This window comes from Neofelis nebulosa, chromosome 9 (genome assembly GCF_028018385.1).
Source record: "Neofelis nebulosa isolate mNeoNeb1 chromosome 9, mNeoNeb1.pri, whole genome shotgun sequence".
Taxonomy (NCBI): Eukaryota; Metazoa; Chordata; class Mammalia; order Carnivora; family Felidae; genus Neofelis; species Neofelis nebulosa.
This window is the reverse complement of record NC_080790.1, coordinates 122662453-122684571: the sequence shown is the minus strand read 5'-3', so window position 1 is coordinate 122684571 and position 22119 is coordinate 122662453. Positions and strand designations below refer to the sequence as shown.

Sequence of the window (22119 nt, the reverse complement as noted above, 5' to 3'; positions counted from 1 at the left end):
TGCCCTTACCATGACCTGATCTCTGTCCTCCACCTCTCCTTGGCCCCTCTGTCACAGGACAGCTTCAAAGGCACGAGCTTCAGAAGGCACCCCCTTACACACTACAGGCCCCTGACCCTCTCTGTAGGACACCCAGAGCCAGTTCTCCATGTCCTGTCTCTGTCCCCAGCGGCAGGGCACACAGCTTATAGTCCCTGGCCTCTCTCACCAGCCTGCACCAAGGCCATTAGAGGGCTTTCTGCAGGAAGTTACTTGTGCCAGAACCACTCGCCTGCCCCCCAGCTCTGCTAAAGGCAGGCCTCCCTGGGTCCTCTGGTTCTCCAGCAGCTGCTCAGAGATATGGCTACTGTTCTGGCTGCCCCAACCCACCTGCTGGGCTACAGGCACAGCTCAAAACCTACCGATCCTCACGATTCCGATCCACCGAATAGAACTGCTTCCTCAGCCACCTGGAGGAAGAGATGCCTGAAGTGAGAACACTTCTCCAGCCAGACTAGTTCTGGGGAAGTCAGTAGGCAGTGTCCGGGCACACAAAGGCCTGTGTCCCTGCCTCTGCTCCCTAGAACCTAATGCCTCCAACCCTAACTACATCAGGGGTGGTTCTTACCTTTCAATCTGCAGAGGTGTGGCCGCCTGCAATGTATCTTCCATCAGCCAAGTTAACCCCTTGATCCACATGTTCACTTCATCCTCAGATGTAGCTGTGATCAAGGGGTAAAGAGCTGAACTGAGGACACATACTTCCTGCCGAGCCAGGAGCCAGTAGATATTCCCTCTAACTACCCCCTACACCTCCTCCAGACCCTGGACTCCTACCTTGCAGGCTCAGGGTCTTCAGGCGGAACTCCATCCCATACAGTATGACAAAGCAGTGTGACTGGTCTGTTCGGAAAGCAGGATCCTCTTGGTAGCGATCAAAATCCCGTGAGGTCTTCCCTGGGCGGATCTCCTTGATTTCTCGAATGTCAACTAGGAAGACAGAGAAGAGACCAAGATCAGGCTGGGGTCTCCAAGTCCACGCCAAAATGAGGGCAGCCTGGTTTCCTCACTCATTCCCATACTCTCCCTCAGGGAAGGATGACAAAGAGAGACACCCTGTCCAGGGGCAGAGCCAGGAATGCTCACAGTCCCACTAGGTGGTAAAAGAGAGTTGGGCTAAGCCTAAGGACAGGCCTCTACTAAAAGCTGAGCTGTCTGAGGGAGCAGACAGCCCCATCCTGTGTACCTTCCCTTGCTGAGAATGTAGGCAGGTCACTCTGACCTGGAAAAAAGCTGGACTCTAAGAGAGAGAGAAATGGGGACTAAGGCTGTTCTTCTGTGAGGACCATTTCCTGACACAAAACACACAAACCAAACTGTAAAGTCCCAGGGCAGGGCTAGAAGACCCAAATTGTCTCAGGATCCATGGGAGAAATGAGGATCAGGCCCAGGGGACTGATGTACCCCTGAAAAGGCTCCCCACCTAAAGACATGCCCAAGCAAGTCTCAGCAAGAGGACTGGCAGTGGGTATCCAAAGGAATGTTTCCTCATCCTGACTGTCAAAGGGCCTGGTGCTCCCCTGCCCTGACACAGTACATATCGGGGAAGCACAGGGGCCTGAATGGCAGACAACCTGCCTCAGCCACTAATAAGGGAGATGATGCCAAGTGACTCATTTAACTTCTTCCAGTCTCAGTTTTACCATATATAAGGCCAAGGGCTTGACTGAATTTCTCTAGTAAACAGGGTGGTAGAAAAACATACATGGACTCTGGGATCAGACTGCCTGGACTAGAATCCCAGCTCTACCTCCCACCAGCTGTGTGACCTCAGCACAATGACAAACGCTCTGACCCCACTGTTTCATCTGTTAACACAGGTGACAAGTAACAGTGAGGGTGCTGGTAAGATCAGAAGTCCTAAGAGCCAAAACTGCCCAGCCCTGTATGTGGCACACCAGAGCTCATTCAATGCAAGCTCCCTTCCTCTGCTCCCTCACCAAAGTATGCTTGGGGCACAGGTTCTAGTCCCAGGCCTGGAGAGGGCTCTAACACTGCGCAGCACAGAGAAGGGCTGCCTCCCGCCACACACCCATCAGATTGCCCGGTGCCGGCTGCGACCCTGGAGAGGGCAGACTTTCCAAGCCAGATAGAGACGGCTTTAAGGAAGATCTCTTCAAACAGAAGAAACCTGGCTTACCACCAGAGAGGACTCTCCCTGAGCACTGCCCTGGCACTACAGCCCCTTCAAATGCTCTCAACCCAGACTGGCCCAGAAGATCTGGAGCCAGGAGTAGCTCTAGCACACTAGGGTCCACCCCAGTGCCCTCCCAGCTCCAACTGTACACCATTCTGGCTGAATGCCCTAAGGGGTCCAGAACCGGGCCCTCTTCCTCTCCTTCCAGCCACAGGTGTGCCTCATCTATCCCACCTGAAATAGAGGCACTGCTTCTAGCCCCAACCCCAGCTGCTCCCATCACAGCATTACTGGTTCTACCTGGACCTCACTCCCTGCTCCCTTGCCTTCATCAACCCCTTAGGCCTGGTCCTCCTGCTGAAACCCCTGCCCTCACCCCCAAGTCCTCTTTAACCATGAGCCACCCTTCCTAAGTTTTCTGAATCCTTAAAATAACATTGTTCTGATCCTTCCCAAAGTTGCTCATGGAGAACATGCGCCTTCTCTGGACTTCAAGGCCCTTCTTGGTGGGGCCCAGTGATTTACACCCCCAGCTTCTTCCCTCCCATCTTTTCTGCTCCATCTAAACTCAGCTGGACCAAGCGCAAGAATGGCCAGTGCTTCTTATCACCCATTGCATCCCAGTCCCTAGGATGGACTGTCTACCACCCAGGCTCCATCCTCTCCCTCCAAAGACCCAACTTGGAATCCTACAGCAATCACACCCATGACTGCTCATGGCAATACGTGTGTGTGTGTGTGTGTGTGTGTGTGTGTGTGTGTGTGTGTGTGACAGAGACAGAGAGAGAGAGAGAGAGAGAGAGAGAGAGAGAAAGAGAGAGAGAGAGAGAGAGAGAAAGAGAGAACATTCCTCATCTCCCCCTAGGCCAGGCTTGCTGAAGGACTGAATGAACAAATGAAAAAAAGCAGGCACACGGGTGGGGGAAGGGGCCACAAAAAGCGGGGGAGGGTTTAGAAACAAGGAGTTACACTCAGGTAGAAACAGGGAGGGTGGGGGGAACTGAGTCACAAAAACCCAGCCTGAGAAGATAGTTTCCAAGGATGGAAGGAGGAGCTGAACAGGGGAAATGCCCAGATCAGAAACTGCAGAATAACCACAAACCCTGCCCTTTGAAACAGAAACCAGCACACTTTTCCGGTGCAGAGCTGCTGTCATTCCCTCCCACACCTCTCACAAAGGCACAAAACCTCACACACACAAATGCATCTATGCCAGGGCCTGCATGCTCCACAGCCTGGGCCCTTCCTCTCAGCGGCCCGCCTATCACTAGAAGTAGTCCAGGACGTGCCTACTGCTCGGCAGGCAGCTAGAGGGTCAGTTGAAAGCTTGGGGCCAGGCCTCATGGAGCCCTGTGTGGGTGCACGAGCACATGTGCATGCACACGCAAGAACGCACACGCAAGAACACACACACACACACACACACACACACCCCACACACTGCCAGCAGGCCCAGGAGAACTTCTGTCCTGTCCTGTGCTCCTGGGCACATTCCCCTGAGACTAGGCTGGAGGCAGAATGGGCTCCTGTCTAAGACAAGACTCAGGAAGGCCGAGCAGCTACAGAGTAGCTCCAGGCCAGGTGTCCAAGTCTCCCCAGCTCCCGCTTAGCCACATTTGATCCCTTATACTTCCCCCACATAAGGAAGTGCCAGCCTGGTCCTGATGCCTTCCAAGTGCATCAAGGCAACAGCAGGCTAAAAAGGATGTAACGCCTGGTGAGATGCTCTACTACGTTCTTAAAAGTCATATCCTATGTCACCTCCCAGACCCACTTCCCATCCTCCTGCCTCCCAGACAAACACAGAAAGGGTCTCCTTTCCTAAGAGAGCCAGGACTGGTCCCCCAGGGACTGCCATCAGGCGAGGAGACTCCCTGGGACAGGCATGGCCTCTGCCTTAGTTGGGGGGAGGGGGAGGCCGAGCCACCCCAGCTGTCTGGGTCAGAACTGCAGTAGAACAGGAAGGGCAGGGACAGAGACCCTCCCAGGACCTGGGAGCTTGGAGAGGAGAGGAGAACTACTTGGAAGAGCAGGAGAGTAGCACCCTGTTTCCAGAGACCCACGACCCAGCACTCATCACCCACTCACAACCATGGGAAAACAATGTTCAAGGAACACTGGGGAAAAGAAAAGCCAGGGTACTGAGAGGCCCTCGGTAGGCTGGAAACGGGGAAGTGAGACAGTGAGGACGGGGGCAGGATCTCACAACCAGGGGGACTGTGGCCAGGCCAGCCTGCTGCTGTGTGGCACAAGAGAGTGTAGGGCTTTCACCAATGACAAAGGCCCATCTTCCAGCTCACTCCAACCTGAGAGGGCCTGGGGTTCCATCAGCACAATATGGCCAAGCTCAGCCTGTCCGGAGGCATGGTGTGCTGGAGGACCAGGTTCCTGAGGCCCATGCTTTAGGAATGGCATGAGTATCACCACTCCAAGCATGGCTGTGGTGGACAGTAACAAGATAAAACTATCCCGGGCATTTAATCACCCACACATCCTCACGAAGATATAGAGACTAGCCCTTCTCGAGAGAGGCTTTGGGGTAACCTGCACCTGGGCCAGGGACTGGCATCACATGCCAGCTCTGCGGGCTGAGGACCTTCTGATGGCCAGGCTGCCTGGAACTCCGGGCAGAAGCCTGGGGGTCCTGTGGCAATCTGCCTCCTCCCACTCCCTCAGGAAGCCTGCCCTGACCATCCCCTTCCTGAAGGCTTGCCCACACCTAGCAGAGGAGAACCACACAGGTCTTAAATTGCAGCCCTGGGCAGGCCCTCACTCTTTCGGCCTTGGTTTCCCCATTAGTAAACTGGCAATTCTTCTTACCTCTCAGTATTGCAGTAAGGGCCTTGCCAGGAACAAATGATCCCAGTGATGTCTGAAGGAGCTTTGACCCCTGCCTGCCTATGTGCCTAATGTGTTAACATGGAGTCCAAGGGGCCAGCAGCAGGGAAAACCAATGCAGCCATCTGCCAGGGCTTTGCTGGGAGTGAACCCAGACCTAGGAGAGGTAAAGCTAGGCCGCAGCTGCCTCAGCCAAAGGAAAAGAATACAAGCAGCCATTTCCCTAGTTCAAAAAAGGAGTTCACGGGGATGGGACACCATGGAGGAGTAGGGCTCCTGGGACCAAAGTTCAGATCAGTGCATGCAGACATGCTCTAAGCCAGGAGCTGCTTCTTGAGCCTGCAGTCCCTGCAGCCACAGCAGCCACAGCACCCCACCTGCACACTCATCAAGAGTCTGAGGCATATGCACCCTATGGTGCAGCATCAGAACGGGAGACAAACAGATCTGAAATCACAAAGATCAATTTTCAAATCCTGTTTCCAAGCGTATAGCTGGGCTTCAGTCTGCTCTCCTCTCTGGCAGACCATGGATAAAATGAAGGTTTTTGTTAGGACAGCCAATTGACCATCACATGCAAACAGACTATGACATAAAGATATTCACAGAGGAGACTCAACCTTGACCTGCCTTGACCACCCCAACCTTGGATTGATTTTTATGCAGAAGGAAACAGGCTCGTTGCCTGGTGGCAGGGGCCAGCTCTAAGCATTGAGGCAGAATGCCACAAGACTGAATCTGCAAAACCAAAGCTTGCATGACCAGACAAGGAAACCCCCGCCCTTCTCTCCTCTTTTGGCCCAGGGACAGACTCCTTGCCACAGAGACTAAAGACCAGCAGTTACTCAATGCTGAATGGCTGGGTCAGGCAGGCTTGAAGAGCAACTGCCTTCTGGACATACCAGTAATGGCAGTCACTTTCCCTTTAAGAGCCTCAGTTTCCTCATCTGAGCCCCAGAACTGATCCCATGCACTTTGAGAGGTGGGTAGCTAGACAAACAACAAGGAGTACTGTTGCTGCTCTCAGGGCCAGCTTAGAACTTGCCTTTGTGGGAAAGTAGGTCCCTAACTCTGGGACAGCACCCAATCTACTGCATGAGGAGAGCAGAGGGTGCCATGAAGGGGACAAGCTAAATGACAGGCAGCCAGTTTGCAGCCTGAGAAGGGGTTGAAGACAATGACCATAGAGGACCTGTCTATGCTAGGCTCTTCTGAGGGAAGAGCTGCTTCTGGTCTTAGAATCCTGCTCCCCGACCCCTCCCAGACATCAGGTGGAGCCACAAGAGCCCCACCAGCCCTCCTCTTGCCCAGTACAGGAACAATAGAGAAGAGAAAGGGTATTGGGGGGGGGGGGGGGGAAGGGCGGGGAGGCACCAAACCTTTATCAGGGTATCTTAATGAATATGGCTCAGGAGAACCAGCCAATGTGATCCATAGCAGATTTCATTCTACCCATGGTAGGCCCTGGGACAGGGAGAAGGGAGCCCAGCATCAAATCCAAGATCCTAAATTAGACCCAAGATTCTTGGTCAAGAACCAGTATCCTAGCGTCTCCTGCCCCCAGTGAAGCCACTTTCCAAACAGCCCTACAAAGATAGAGGTCCTCCAAACCTACTGGTCAATTAACCACCCATTGGGCAAGGAGGATGTACAGAGAAGGATCATGAACACCAAACACTGGAAAGGCAGGCAGGAGGCACAGCCCCACCTCTGGGCCTCATTTTCCTCACCTGCAAATTGGGATCACCACTACTGGCTCCTTCTTCATTGGGCTACTATGAGATGTCAATAAGAAACACCAAAGTGATCTCACCAGAAAGAGAATGACATACTGAAAATTAAACCCCCCAAATGATGAACATATGGCCAAGAACACCACCACCAGCACAACAAAAAAACAGAAGGAAGTGGCCCATATCACAAATTTCTGGATATGAAACATGCTTTCAGTGAAATATTTTTCCTTTTACAAGGCAAGCTAATTGATGAAACTGCAAAAATTATTCATACAGAAATATATTATACACACACACACACACACACACACACTTTGCAATTTATAAGAATTACAACTCATGGTAAGTATGAACGTTTTGTTTGTTTGTTTTTCCAAATCCAGAGAGCTTGAAAGAGGTAAGTGAATGTTATCTGGGCAGGTCTGGGGGTTTTCATTACTCCCACCTGTGGTATGTGGACTTCCAGATCTCCTCCAGGCCTGTGTGCCTAGCCTGCAGAGGGCGCTGGGGGAAGCTGGGGAAAGTCCAACCCTCCTCCAAAGGGGCCAGGTCCAATCAAAGCAGCAAACTGCAAGGACCCCGGCCCATCAGCTCTCAGCCCACACTCCTCCCTCCAAGCCTCTGCACATGCCAGGCCCACCTTCTCTCCATCAGGCCCAGTCCAGTGGCATACCCAGTGCTCTGCCACTCTTGTCACACTGTCTAGTGCTTCCAGGTACCTAGGTCACTGGCTGCGAGCTAGCTCCCAAAGAAGATACTACATTTGGCTCTTTCCATTCCCAAAACCTAGGTCCTGGGAGGACTCAAAATGTTTACAGAGTGCTAAGGAGCAAGAATTAACACATGAGTTAGACTCCAAAGCTTGTTATCTAACAAAGGCAGCAAAGACCAAAGATGCTCAAGGATGGTATCAGGGATGGCTTCCTGGAAGAGGTGGTGCAGTGGGGCAACAAAGGCAGAGGAGCTACAACCAATATGCAAATACAGAAGTTGGTGAGGTTTACTATGGGGATAGAAGAAAGAAGAAGTGGTCACAGTTGGGAAGGAGGGGGGAGACATGGCCCCTGGGGGCCAGTGCTATCTGGAAATACTGGGAAGTCCCTACACAAAGGTTGCTGCAGCTGATGGGAACCACAGGAAGCTAGTGGAGCTCTGAGGAACAGAAAAAGCAGGGCTCCCTCAGCACTCTGCCCTCCTTGGCTCTAAGCAAAGGCCACCAGGAGATTCAGAAGACCAAGTCCAGAGAGATGGACAATCTCCCCCAGTGGGGCACCTGGTTCATTCAGTACAACATGTGACCCTTGACCTCAGGGTTATAAGTTAGCACTGCACTGACTGTAGAGATTACTTAAAAATAAAATCTTTAAAAAAAAATCTTCCCCCCAAATGCTCTTCCATCATTAGCCCTTCCAAGTACAGCCTGGGGTACACAAATGGGCCATTCCCAGTTGCCTCCACCCCACCCCACCACCTCTTTCATTACCCTCTAAAGAAACTACACATGCAGGGAGAGGGAACACAGATGGAAACACAAACGGAACGGACCCTTCTCTTTCAGAGGATGCCGAGATGGAGGAAGGAAGCCACGAGGGGAAGCAACTGCTCTGTGCCCAATTCCTGGCCCCCTACTTCTGTCACCCCTACACAAGTTCCCGTGCAGCGCAAGGATAGGGCAGGCACTGCAGTCCAGAGCCCCCTTCAGAGGGAACCAGAGACAAAGACACTCTGCCCCCAGGCAGCTCTAACTAGAAGATACAGCTTTCACAGCCTGCAGACCTCCGAAGGGGAAGGATGGAGGTGCCTGGAAGGGAGGCAAGGACAGAACCTAGGCACAGGTGGGAAAAACACCTGACAAAGCTGGAAGCAGGGGGCATGGAATGGGCAGTCACCACGCTGCTCAAGGCCTCTGGAATGAGAGTTCCCCTCAGATCCCCCAATCCCCTCTGTTCTGAGACTGTGACCTTCCCCCTCTTACTTTCCAACAGAAACAGTCAGAAGCAGCTCCCAGCTCCCACCGGAGAGGAAGTCAAAAGTGGGGACGGGGTGGGGGGGTGGTAGCTATCTACCTCCATTTTACAGACAAGGTTTGAGGCTGGGAAACTTGGGGCCACAGGGTCACTCAACAAAGAAAAGGTGAGGATGGGGTTTATCTCTTCCCATTCCTGTGCAGCAGCTGCTTTCAAACCAGAGTAGCAGGGGAAAGAGGCCACAGCCCCTTCCCAGGGTGTACACAAGGAAACCCTGGCTGAATCTGGGAGTCCAGGATGTACCAGGGCAGAGTTTAGCATCTGCTTCTGGCTGGGGTTTCATCAGTCACTCCTCCCCAAACACCTGACCGAGAAGGGCAGCCAGGCCTGACTCGGTGTCTGGGCCCTCTCCCACCTTGATAAACAGGAAAAGGCCATTCAGACAGCTGGATGGAGGTCTGCAGGGTCCTCCTACATGGGACCTTGAACCCGTATGTACTAACTGCTTCAGGTTACAGCTGTAAAGGATCCTTGCCAGCACATGAATCATCCAAAGTCTAGATTCTAGATGAATCTCCTCTTTGGAGCAATGAGAAAATGGAGGTTCCAAAGGGTCTTATGCTGGTCACATGGTGGTTCATGGCAGAACTAGGACCCTCTGCATGGCCCATAGCTTTCACACCACCCAGACAGGCAGCCTCTTGCCTATAATGCTAGACTAATCCCATCGATGTCAGAGATGGGAACACCATGCCTAGGCCACAAAGGAAGGAAAGGAAAGGAGGCCCCACCCAGAGAACTCAAAGCTGGGAGAGAGCTGAGCAGTTGCCTATTATGCTTATTCATTCATTCCATCATCTAATCAAACAAGTATTAGACACCTATCTACTCAGTATCAGGGCCTGGGTTGAGTCCTGGGTAAACAAAGATCAATAAGGCACTTGAGTTCCTGCCCTTCAGAAAAGCCCCTGGCTGATGGCGGAAACAGATGTGGAAGCAGATAACTGTAAGGTCGTGCAAAGATGGAACAACAGGGAGATGTCTGTGGTGTTGACAGCACAGAGAAAGTGAGCAGGGCTCTCGGGGACTTCTCAGACTGCTCTGTAGAAGGCAGGTCTGAAGGGCTGATCTGTCTGTGTCAGGCAGAGGGGATCATGGAAGCCAAGGCATCAATGAAGCAGTTCGGATGTTGGAGGTGGGGGTGGGCATTCAGCTTTGTGGAAGAGGGTAAGGGACAGCAGGCCTACACTGGCCTTCAATGCCACAACAGGGGAAAGCTGCACTATGGACAAGGGCTTGCTCCAACTTTCCTATCCAGACCTAAATAACTCCCCAGGCAGCCCATGGGTCAGCCCCCCAGGCAGAGGTCCTGTAAACTCTGACCTGTGCCACCACCACAGGCTGATGCTGTCCAAGTTTTTTTCTAGATGTCTTGTGTCTGCCAGGCCCCAGCTACAGAAGAAGCTGAGGGCCCAGCAGGGCCAGGTCCCATAACTGTCCAGCACCTCAAAAGTCCAATGAACTGTTCCCCCTAGTATGTTCAGGCCACCAGGAGAACCAGAGCCCTGAGTTTAAGTCACTTTTCCATCGTCCTCTTTCCTGACCCTCAGAGCAGTCAACAAGGTTGACCACAGCCTGCCTCCTGCTTGGAGCTCTGCCCCTGGCTTCTCCCTCATAACTTCTCCTGAGTTTCCCCCTTCTTCTTGGGCTTCAGGCCTATCCGCATTAAACACTGGCCTTTCTCAAGGCTGAGGCCAAGGTCCTCTCCTCTCCCAACGTTCTACCTTTTCCCAGTTATTGATGCGCAGATTTCAGTTCCTCCTCTTACAGACACCACGGTCCTCACCTCTAAGCTTCAGACCCTTCGGTCCAACTACTACTTGCCATTTCCACGTGCTCACCTCAAAAACAACTCAAAGTAAACCCCTCAAGCCCAAAAACACTCTTCAACATTTCTCTCACCAAAACCCAAGCCTCCTGTCACACCTCATGGGTCAGCTAACAGCATCACCTCCCAACAGATACAAGAACTAGAAACATTGGAACCATTCTTAGCACTTCCTTTTCTCCCAACACCTGCAACCTAATCCTTGGACAAGCCCTACTAGCTTTATTTATTATCACAACAATGTTTACCAAGCACCTAGATGAGTAGGAATCCTATGCGTGTTTTGTCTTCTCCAATGGAGTGTGAGCTCCGTGAGGGCATGGATCGTGCCTGTCAACTTTTAGTCCCCAGGGCCTAGCAGGAAATGGAATGCCTTGGAAGACAAAAAAATCTAGGCCTCCCTCCCCCAAAGAAACAACAGGGGCCTCTGACTGGGGATCCAAACCACAGGGGCTGAGGTGGGAGGGCAGATGGGAGGGGGACAGCAGTGGCCTCCTCTGCGGAGCTCCTTGCCAGCCCTGGCTCCCTGCCTCTTTGCTTTCCGTGTTACCACACAAGCCCTATTCCTTCTTGGGGGAAGCGGGGTGGGAGGGAGGTAGGGGGCCAGCCCTTAAACCCCCAGCAGAGTCAACCTTGACCAGGAGGTTGGAAATGTACTAAGTAATGAAAGAAGTCATGAAGGCAAGGCCTGCTCACCCAGACACCCTCTTCTGAGCACCCCACTAGGCTCTCCTATTTGAGCCAGCCTCTCCTCAGCATCTGGCCACACTCCCTCTGGGCCATGCCAGACCAAGCCAAGGCACTCTTCTTGTCCTCCTTTTACTTCCTGGGCAGGCAAGGCCTTGAGGCATTTTCTAGCCTCTGACCTCACTCCAAGGTGACGGGAACTCACTGCCTCCCCAGGAAGCCCAGCTAGGGGCTGGTCAACAGGAATGGCTATCTTGGGACCTCCCCCTCCTGATTTTAATTTCCTAGTTCTACCCGCTTAAGACAGCTTCTGGCCTCACCTCCCCTAAAGGCTCCTCGCTGCCTCCCACCCCAGCCTGCAGAGTCTCATCCTCCCACTGTGGGCCAGTTCTCAGGCCAGGGACTAGTACATCCTTGTGGAAATGGTTCAGGCACCAGGCATTCTCTGGTCACTGGAGGGGATACTCTCTGTATTTCACTGCTGGTCTCAAGGGGCCCTGAGTAAAATCCTGGACAAAGTGACATGTTACCCTTTCTAACCTCCTCAGTGGATATGCTGAGAGCTTCCAAGAAAGGCCAACAGGCACATTATACTCAATTACTACTTCTTTGGGTAGAGGAAGTGACTAGGGTAGGAAGAGGAAAGTTGCCTCCCAACAGGTGGAGGAAAATTAGCTGGAATTGGGGGAAGTGGTCTGCAGAGCCTCAGAGAATCTATCACCCCCCGCGCCCTACCACTGCCAACCCCCACTGCTGACCTTCTGCCCCCAAGCAGGCTGAAAAGCCTTTGGAACCTGTGGCCAGCTCCTCTTCTCCTTCCCAGGGTTAGCCACTCCATGAACTCAGACACACACTCTTGGGCCTGAGGCTAAAGTCACTCAATCCTGTGGGGTTAGAATTTACCCACCACACACCCACAGCTTCACAGCCAAAGGCCCAGTGTGGTCAATGCCCTACTCCCCCCACAGACAAGGCCAAGCCAAGGACACTGTGACCTGGGGCCATCCCTTAAACAACCACTTCCCTCAGCTCAGCCATATCCCCAGGTGTCCAAGAAAACAGGAAGCCAACCCCAAAGTGAACGGCCCACCCCTACTGAGTTAGAATTAGATCTCACACAAACAAGTGGTCAAACTTGCTGTGGCCCGGCCCCTCACCAGTCTGGTCAGTGTTCATTGCCAGGGCTTGGAGCTTCCGTCAGACCGCCCACTCTTCACCGTGCCCACGCCTTGCTCCCAGGCACCGCATAGCCTTTGTACAGATTCTCTAACCAATGCTGGCATGCCAGCCAGCAGGAGGAGGGACTCCACCAGGGCAAGATGGGCTGCTACAGAGGAAGCTGATTGTGTCTGGACCCTTGGGTTCAGCCTATAATGCCTTAGGTACAAATCGCCTCTTGCTGGCTCTGGGCTTTCACGGTTTTCTCCATGTTCTAGATTGCAAGCGTCCCAGGATCAAGGACCAAGTCACCTCCTTTACTTGCTACCCCCAGAGTCCTCTGTGCCAGGCATGGGCTCAGCAAAGGAGATGCCAGTCTTCTGCAGAAGAAAGCCCCACCCATTTATTCTGCATCCTGAGTCTTACTGAAGCCAGGGCCACCCGCCAACACCGGGAAGGGCCCGGAAGGAAGCAGCAGAGCCTATACACAAAGCCTACATGTGGCTATAAAAAGGAGCCCTCCCTGCTTCCCCCAGGATGGGCCCGGTTCCTAGGAGGTGATGAGTGGGGGAGAGAGCTAGTACTTGTGCCTGGGCACACAGCCACTGCAGCCTCTTAAAGGCTAGCCAAGCACCACCTCGAAAGGAACTAGTGTTACAAGGGGGGTGGGGGGGAATGTTAAGAGCTAAGTGAAAATGGTAAGCAGAGACTCTTAGAGTCCCATCTCCTGGGACCCCAGCCCCCTCCAAAGCAACCAACTCCATGTTCTCACTGCCTCTTCCCCCAACCCCAGAGTATTCAAGGAAGACCCATTTCCCACACTTCTTTACCTCTCCTCCTCCTCTCCCTCTCCTGAAGGCTCCCTGTGGAGGTGCCAGCATATCCAGCAAAAGGACTCTAGGAGGATCGGTGAGGAGGCAATGAGAGGCCCTACCTCCGGGAAAACAGCAGGAAGCTATGGCCACAACATCATAGGTTCAGGGGTAGCTCAAGGAGGGCACAGCAGGGAGATAACAATGAGGCAGTGGCACAGCTATGGTACCTCAACTCTGAACACAAAGGCACCTTACTACAGAGAGCACGGCCACACGGGCGGCAGTCTATCTGCCCCAACAGCAGAGCCACCTGCACCACTGCCCATGCCGAGACACAGAAATGAATTCCTCCCCAGCCTCTGGTCTCCGAAGCCCTCTCCAGCCTGGTTTGCCCAGCGTTCGGGCCCTGCACCAAGAGGCTGACCCAGAGCCACTGAGGCCATTCTCTGAGAACCACTGGAGTGGCTTGTCATGGTCACACACATGTAGTAGAAGTGAAAAATGAGCCTCACTTGTTGTCTGCAACTGAGATCTGGGGTTACTCATTATCAGAACACACTCTCACCTCTCCTGACTGACAGAACAGCCTCTGGTTTCTTTCCTCCACAGCACTCCCCAGGTCCTGCAATTATTTTTTCTGTCTTTCTGGCTGTACCTACCTCGAACTTTACATTTATTACTGGACCCCATGGTGCTTGGCATGTCAGCAAATGCCAGAGTCCAAAGCCAGGGAAGCACGGTGCTGCCTTGCTTGTTCAGTGTGTCACAAGAGCCCAGGAAAGCTGGGGTTTGGGGGTTTTTTATTGTTGTTTTAATAGAGTAGCTACAGAGTAGCTATAGTGATAAAACACACTGGCCTAGAGACCTACTACCACTGGGAACAAGGCAGAGTTTGCAGTTCTCACGTCTAGGTTAGCAGGCCTAACACACACCAGCTAGGCAGGCAAATGAAGGAACACCTGGGTGAATCTTTGCATTTGAGCTTGTCATCAAGGAGAGGCCCTTCTCAGAGTACCTCAAGCACAGAGCCCCAGGTCCTCATTTCCCTGCAGAGGCTGAGGTGCAGTCATCATCGTGAACCAGTAACAGCAAGTCAGAGCAGGGCTTTTTTGTCCCCCACCTCACATCACCTGCTATATTCACCCCCAGCCAAAAGTGTGGGAAAGCGTCTGCTGGAGGTGCCATGGCAAGATGAAGGTGGCAGATGATCTAGATGGAGGGTCTACGTCCAGTTTGTCCTCGGCCAGAAGCCTGGGCTGGTCCAACAGTACATCCGGCCAGAGGGCAGAGTGGATCAGATCACTCTGTCCACATTAAAAAACACGTTGGTCCTCCAGAATAGTCTATCTTTTTGTCATTTTCTCAAGAGTGGAAAAATAAACTGAATACTGTAGTGGAAATCAGAGATCCTACACTCTGGTCCCGGCACTGCCACGAACTTGCCGTGTGACCTTACCCTGGCGGCCCTGGTTTCTCATCTATGAGAGAGGGCTAACCATTCTTGCCCTCCATCGATACATGAGCTGTGGCGGCACATAAACAACACCACAGATAAGAAAATGCTCCATAAACTCACTGCACTATTCAAATACCCAATTTTCCTCATTCTCCAGTCCTCCATGCACAAACTCAGGGAAGGAACAAAGAAAACAAGCAGGAAACAGATCTGCAGCCCAGGCTTTCAGAACAGCCACCAGTGGCCATGCTTGGTGGTGGAAAGAACTTGAGCTCTGTAGCTAACTAAGGCGAAAGCATAGTAAACAAATACTTATTAAGTGCCTACAAGTGCCAAATGCTATGCAGAGCACTTTCACATAAAATCTCTTACTCTCATATGCAACTTTACTTGACTATTGCTAATATACAACTTTATGAGGAAGTGACTTTTACAGCTGAAAATCAGTTTCAGACAGGTTAAAGTAACTTACCCAAGGTCACAGGAAGAGCTGAGACTTGAACCCAAATCTGACTTGAGCCACAAATCTTCAGTCATATGGAGCCCAATTACCAACAACTGCTCAAGGCCACTCAACACCCTTGGCTCTGCCTAGAGTCTTGTCATCTGTTCCCTTATTACTCTCAAAGAGTTCCCTCTAGGGAAGCACAGGCACCATGCTTCTCCGAACAGAGCACTCTACACGGAGCACCAGCACATTCCCTTCTTCCTTTGTCACCCCCATTTCTCCCAGGACTCTCCTCAAAGTTGCCACTGACTTCTCCAGTTCTAAGGAAATAGAGAGGGGGCAAAAAGTCTCCTATCCCCTAATATCAGACCTTTGTGACATTAGGCCTCACTTCCTCCCTCTGACTTATTCATCTCTGACCTCTTTGAAGCCATTAAGAGGAAAAAGCACAAAATGGGAAGAGAGGCCATGACTTAACAAAGACTGACAAGAACAGTGACAGCAGAGGCAGAGACAGGCCCTATTATATTCAGGTGGTAGCATTAAAGCACTTCCAGAAAACAGGGGTCTCCAATCAATGTGCTCAAATAGTATTTCTCTGGACTAGGCACACAGAAATAAGTCAATATGATACCAAGGGAGCTGCTTTCAGCCAACTACCCTGTTGCCTTGCAAAAGCCGGCAGCAGGAAAGAGCCCTAACAACATCAGGGCTGCTGAGAGCTTGGAGAGAGAAAATGGGTAGGCCCCCTGGTCTCCAAACCAAAGGGGTTGGTGGCCAGGCACCACACCCTCAATACAATAGGTACATTTGCTGTCTTCCACTACTGGGTCCTCCTGGGGAACTTAATCCTCATCTTCCTCCTTGTCAGAACGCCCACTGTGCCACACTCCATGTGAAACACTTTATGAAGACTCTCCTCAAATGTTCACAATATCCTTACGAGACAAGTGCAGCTTATTCCTATAACCCTCTTTTGTAGACAAGGACCCCAGAGAGAAAGTCACAAGCTCAAAGTCACAGAGCAAGTTAGTTACACAACCTAAGTAGTATGAGTTCAGAACCCAAATGCTAAATTATAAACTACTATGCTCCACTAGCTCATCCCTCCAGACCCCCTCCCATCCACCACTGCTGTATCCCTGCCTTGCCTCAGCAAGGAAGTCTTGCCCTCGCTCATCAGCTCTCTCCTGAAAAGTGCAGCAGCTCCAGTGGTTTCTCTCAACTTCCCCCAGATAAAATGCAAGACAGCCCTGCTTCAGCCTCTACTGACAGGCACGGCCTATAGGACGGAGTGTAACCTATGAGCATGGCACCCTGTGGCTGTCCCGGAACTGCTCCCCACCACCCCCAGCCTTACCTCTACCACACTAAATGCATACCCGACCCCCACATAAGGATCCCCAGTGCCTCAGCGTGGGCACAGGCAAGTTCTTCAATCAGTCAAGGCCCAGCTCACCGGTCACCTCTGGGAAGCGTTCCCTGGCTCTCTCCTCTCAACCCCAGCTCACTAAGCCGAGCTCGCTAAAGAGCTCTTGGTATAGACCTTTATTACGGTACACAGGATACACGGTTATAATTACGTGTTCCCAGTTCTGTCTCTTCCAAGAGTGTGGGAGTTCCTCAATAGCACAGTCCATGTGTCATTCACCTTTAGTGCCTAGCACTGGGCAAAGAGGAGTTGTTCAAACAACATTTATTGAATAAATGCTCCTCATTCTAAGAGGCTACACAAAACAAGGTTAGTGGCCAAGATCTCTAACCAGTGACTCAAGCCTATGCATCTGTGTATGTACGTATGTATGTACGTACGTATACGTACGTACGTGTACACATACGTGTACACGTACGTGTACACACACACACACACACACAGAGTCTTAAAGTCAGATATGACTGATTCTAGCCACAAACCTCTAGTTACTGTGGCTCAATAACTTTAGCTGCTCACAGCCATTCCTTACTCTTGTCTCTGCCTAGAATCTTGTCACCTATTACTGTCCTTTTCTCAAAGATGTCCCCCCAGGGAAGCAGCGGCACCATGTACAAAACACTCTACAAGGTACACAAGAACATTCCCCCTCCTCTTATCGCACCGCCACGTCTCCTAGGGCTCTCCTTAGCTGAAGGTCTTGCGGGGGTGGGGGGGCCCAATGCTGGGTATGCTCAGCTTCTCCAGTCATCTGTGAAGCAGGCCCTTTCCTACGTTCACAGGAAAGAGAGAGCCCCAGCTAAAAAGGGGGCCTGGCAGAGCTGGTCTGGAAACCCACACGTCAGGGCAAGCGTGGGGTGCTAAGGAAACACTAAGAGGTCTGACTTCCCCTGGAAAAACTACAGTCAGACAGGAAACACACAGGCAGGGATGGCTAGCTCTGGAGATCCGGACATGTGTTCTTGCCCATCTTCCACTGGGAGCAATCAGCCAGCACAAAGAAAACCCCCATGACACCCAGTCTGCCCACCTCAGGTGCCTTGGGCCCAGCCATCAGAGCAGGCCTTGTGGTCTGTCTCCTTGCCAGCCTGACAGCCACAGAGGTCAAGCCCAAGATAACTGGTCCCAATATCACCTCCTCTCTGAGCCTCACTGCCTAGTCTGGGCGGTTTACTCTCTTCTGCCACCATACTGACCCCTCCCTCCCTACCCTGGCCAACTCCCATCAAAGGTACCACTAAGAATTATCATTGTCTAGGGGCGCCTGGGTGGCGCAGTCGGTTAAGCGTCCGACTTCAGCCAGGTCACGATCTCGCGGTCCGTGAGTTCGAGCCCCGCGTCGGGCTCTGGGCTGATGGCTCGGAGCCTGGAGCCTGTTTCCGATTCTGTGTCTCCCTCTCTCTCTGCCCCTCCCCCGTTCATGCTCTGTCTCTCTCTGTCCCAAAAATAAAAATAAAAAAAACGTTGAAAAAAAAAAAAAAATTATCATTGTCTGTTTTAGTTTCCCTGAGAGCAAGGACCTGTTTTCATTTACCATCTAAGGGGCCTAGCATCTAGAAGGGTAGGCAAGAATCAAAGACGAAAGCCTGAGGCTCCAAAAGTTCCACAGAAGAGCATGGCTGTCATTCAGAACCCTCCATGGAATCTTCACACAGGCCATTGTGTCCACAATGACCCTTGACTGAACCAGCTCACCCCAGAAAGGCACCAGGAGGAAAAATGTGAAGCCAGAACCTAGAGAGGCTGAGGCTGTCTGTAATGCAGGTCTAGGCACGAAAATCTGTCCTTAGAGGAGCAACAGAGACCACTGGGACATGGAGCCTGAGGCCCACTGTCAGCACAACCCTGGGGCTGAGTCCTCTTGGGATGGCCGGCCAGTCAGTCAATGACTGGAGAGCTGGGTCTAAGTGAGGCTGTCACAAACTAGGACTATCACTCCATGGCACAATTCACTCCCTATATTTCCATTTCCTCATCTGTAAAATGGGATAGGACTCCAGACACACACACATACCCAGGACCCTTGTGAAGATTAGCCAAGAAAATATGATGAAAAGTCTCTGTAGCACTCAGCAGGAAGTCTATAATTGCTTTGTATTCATTTATGTCAGTATCTGCAACATAAAAAACCAAACATCAACCCGGTTCCTGTCACATCACCATGACAACAGACACCAAAGCACTTCCCCACCCCTCTTTTTAGCCAAACTATCACCTTAGAAACCAGCAAGTGCCAGGTCCCATTTCACGAGTGGCAAAGTGAGAGAGCAGGGAGTTGGGTCAGAATGAGGCCTGATGCATGAGCGGTGTGCATTTTCACTGAACCACAGCATCCCTCCTTCAGGTCCACAGACACCCTGAGGGTATGAGAAGTGCCTCTCTCCTTGGCCAGGCTACAAGCACTATACGGAACCCTGGCAGAGTCAGCAGGAAAAGGCCAGGTGGCAGGGATCACAGCTGGCAGCCCAAACTTCCTCAAAGCCTGCAGAGGGGGCTGCAGGGAGCAGAACTCACCAACAAGGTACCCCCATGAATGGGCAGAAGTGGGGCAGCTTCAGCAAGCGGCTCCATTTACAAAGTGTGAACTCTACACAAGCATCTACTAGCATTTTTACTCAGACTTCTTCAACCTGGGCCTCCAAAATCAAAGGGCCTAGACTCCTTCTATAGTCTTTGCCTATGCTCCCAGCTGATAAGATCGCTGAATCTGTATTTCTCTAGCTTATCTACCCTTGGGGGCTGGGGCCGTGGGTCCTCTGCATTCCTGCCATCAGCCCCCAAAGACCGGAGACACCATGGACTGGATTCTTCCCTCTTCACACCCCTCCCTTCTGTTCAGGCCCCATCTTACAAATAAGAAAGTCACACCCAGGAGTCAGATGTGCAAATCTCCATAGATTTACTCCGTAAGTTTTACTCTGTCATGTACTGTTCTATACGACAGGTGGGTGGGTGAGGAGAAGAGCTGAAGCAAAACAAAACCATTTCCTCCCTTTTTCCGGGTAGTGATCTAAGTGAAATGTGAACTTGGTCCCCATCCTCCTCCCTTCCTATACTCTCACCCTCTCCTAAAGCCACGCTCCACCTCCCTCAACATTTCCAGTCCAGGGTTGAGGAGGACAGTCACAGTCTATTAATGCTATCGTTATTATTAAAACCAGCTCACACTTATTAAACGTTTACAGTGTGTCAAGCACTGTGAGATGTTTTACATCAATTTTCCTACTTAATCCCCAGAGCAACCATATAACGTGGGTATATTACCACTCCCGTTTTACAGATAAGAAAACTAAGCTGAGAGTAGATAAACAATTGGCTAAGGGAAACACAACGAATATACAGCCTTCAAATCCAGCCTTGCCTTCAACCAGTGTGCTGCACTTACCCCTGCTGGTCACACACATGGTTTGAAGTGTTAGTTACCCAGGAAATCTCTATCGAGGAACCTCCAGCCAGTGCCACCAATTCAGCAGAGCAGAGGGAGCACCATAAAAGCAAGGAAGGGGCTGTGCCTGGAGTCTATCTCAGCTCCCTGTAGTATCTGTCCTTCCTCTACTTTGGAATCCAGTCTCTCAAATCACTAAAATTTTCTCTTGATGGCTGACAGGGCTGATGGAGGCACAGAGGAAGGCAGCTGCCATTTCTAAGTTCAGCAGCTGCATCAGATCTGGAGTTTGTAGCTGAGGATGGATGCCTCACCACAAGACTTTCCTTCCTCCCAATCTCCTCACCCATCTACACACATGTACACCATACCCAAGGAGGTCTGTAGGACGTTCCTGTGGGGGTGTCACTTCCTGACCCCCCTCCTCCACATGGACCTGGTTCTAACACCAGTCTCTGCGGGGGAGGGTCCTTGCAGGAAGCAACCTACAACCTAGGGTAGCAGCACTATCTCTCACACTTGGAGGTGGGGGAATGGAGGGTAGAGCTGGGCGCCCATCCGGCCACAGCATAGGCATGGCGCTAAGTGGAATAACACTGAAAGACCTGTGGGGTTTTTCAAAATCCCCTAACTCCCTCCTCCCAACTGAGACCTGCCCCAAAGCAGCCAAGCTCAGTCCTGAGAAGGCAAAGAGGCAGGAAACCAAAAGTAGCCGCTCCCGGCTCTCTGCAGCCATGGAATACAGGACGCAGTACACAAAGGGCTAGACCCCAAACTGGCTGCACGCTCTTGAAAAAAGTACCTGACTCCAAGGCACTGAGGTTGGCCTTTCTGGGCCAACCTCTTGAGAACGTGCTTCCAAGGGCAAGAGGAGCCTGGCCCCTTTACCAAGAGTCCTTGCCCTGGCTTTGGGTGACTGCCCACCCACGCAGACCTCTGAAATTCAGCTTCAGGACAAAAGCAGCAACAGGGGAAAAAAGCCACTGCCTTCTCTCAGGCTTTTCCAAACCAAACAGGACCACCTTCCACCCTCCCCAAGAGAGATGAGTAGAGCTGGCTCTGATCCAAAACCAACCCTACCCTAACATCTGCCTAACTTCTACTTAGGGAACCCAAAGGTTCCTTTGCAAATGGAGCCCAGCCTGGGGCCCAGAAAGTTTCACCAAGACTGTCTTTTGGGAAAAAAAAGGTGGTGGGCGGTGACCGTCTGGTCTGGCCCCAGGTTCTGGGGCTGGGTGGGCTGACGCTGCCTTGGCTTCCCTCGCCTTGGCCAACACCACTCCCGAGCTAGGAAGAACCATACCCCTGCCCCGCCGATCTTAGACCCACTAGGATTTTTAGGCCTCTGGGCCAAGCGCTTGGAACACTTCCCCCCGCCCCCCACCCCGGGCTGGGGGAGGGGGTGTCCTGTCAGGTGACTGAGGACCCGGATGCCCCCCGCCCCCAGTGACCACCCGAGCCGAGGCGGGGGCGGGGACCGGAGGGTGTGGGGGAGGGCCCGAAAGTTTATCCAAGTCACTCCAGCCGCGGGCCGCGGCGCGCGCAAGAGCCGGGCGCGGACCCCCGCGGCCCCCGCGCGCAGCGGGCCCCGGGAAGGGGGGGCGCACTTACTGGCCCCCTCGATCTTGTCGGCGCCACGGCTCCACGTGATCTGCCGCGTCTCCAGCTTGACCTGGAAGGTCTTCCGCTCCGGCCGCTGCGACTTCTTGGAGTAGAACAAAGTCATGACGGTGCCCACCTCGAGGCTGCGGCAGAGGTGCAGCACCTCGGCGTCCGAGGGCGCGCCGGGCCCGCAGCCATTGGCGCAGGGGGACGCGGCGCCCGCCATGGCTCCGGCACTGGGGGTGGTGGGGAGGGGGAAGGGGGCGGCGGCGGAGGAGGCGGCGGCGGCGCAGGCCCGGCCGGCGGGAGCAGGCGGCTCTGGCTGAGGCGGCCGGCGAGCGGGCCCCGGCGGCTGCTCCTGCGGGCGGAGACGGGGCGGAGCCTGAGCGGGGGGCGGGGCGGCCCTGCAGGCTCCGCCCTGGCCCGCGCGCCGGGAACAAAGGCGCCCGCGCGCCCGTGGAAAGGACCCTCCGCCCGCCTGCCGCGCCTGCGCCCCGCGACCCCCAGACAGGCCCCGGGTGGGGGCGCGGG

The 22119-nt window shown here is 52.9% G+C and overlaps 1 protein-coding gene across 3 annotated transcripts in view; it reads right to left on the bottom strand.

Moving 5' to 3' along the window:
• Window positions 1–22119, bottom strand: part of PLCG1 (phospholipase C gamma 1) — a 37288-nt gene that overhangs the window by 14790 nt on the left and 379 nt on the right. For 2 of the 3 annotated variants that reach the window (XM_058685614.1, XM_058685615.1), the window contains exons 2-5: window positions 21598–21946; window positions 817–969; window positions 608–701; window positions 402–449 (exon numbers count right to left, since the gene is read on the bottom strand). In XM_058685614.1, coding sequence (XP_058541597.1) covers window positions 402–449; window positions 608–701; window positions 817–969; window positions 21598–21814 — 512 coding nt within the window. In that variant the 5' untranslated portion in view covers window positions 21815–21946. Of the gene's footprint in view, window positions 1–401; window positions 450–607; window positions 702–816; window positions 970–5425; window positions 5444–21597; window positions 21947–22119 lie in introns of those variants that run through there. The other variant, XM_058685616.1, reaches the window with a different exon arrangement.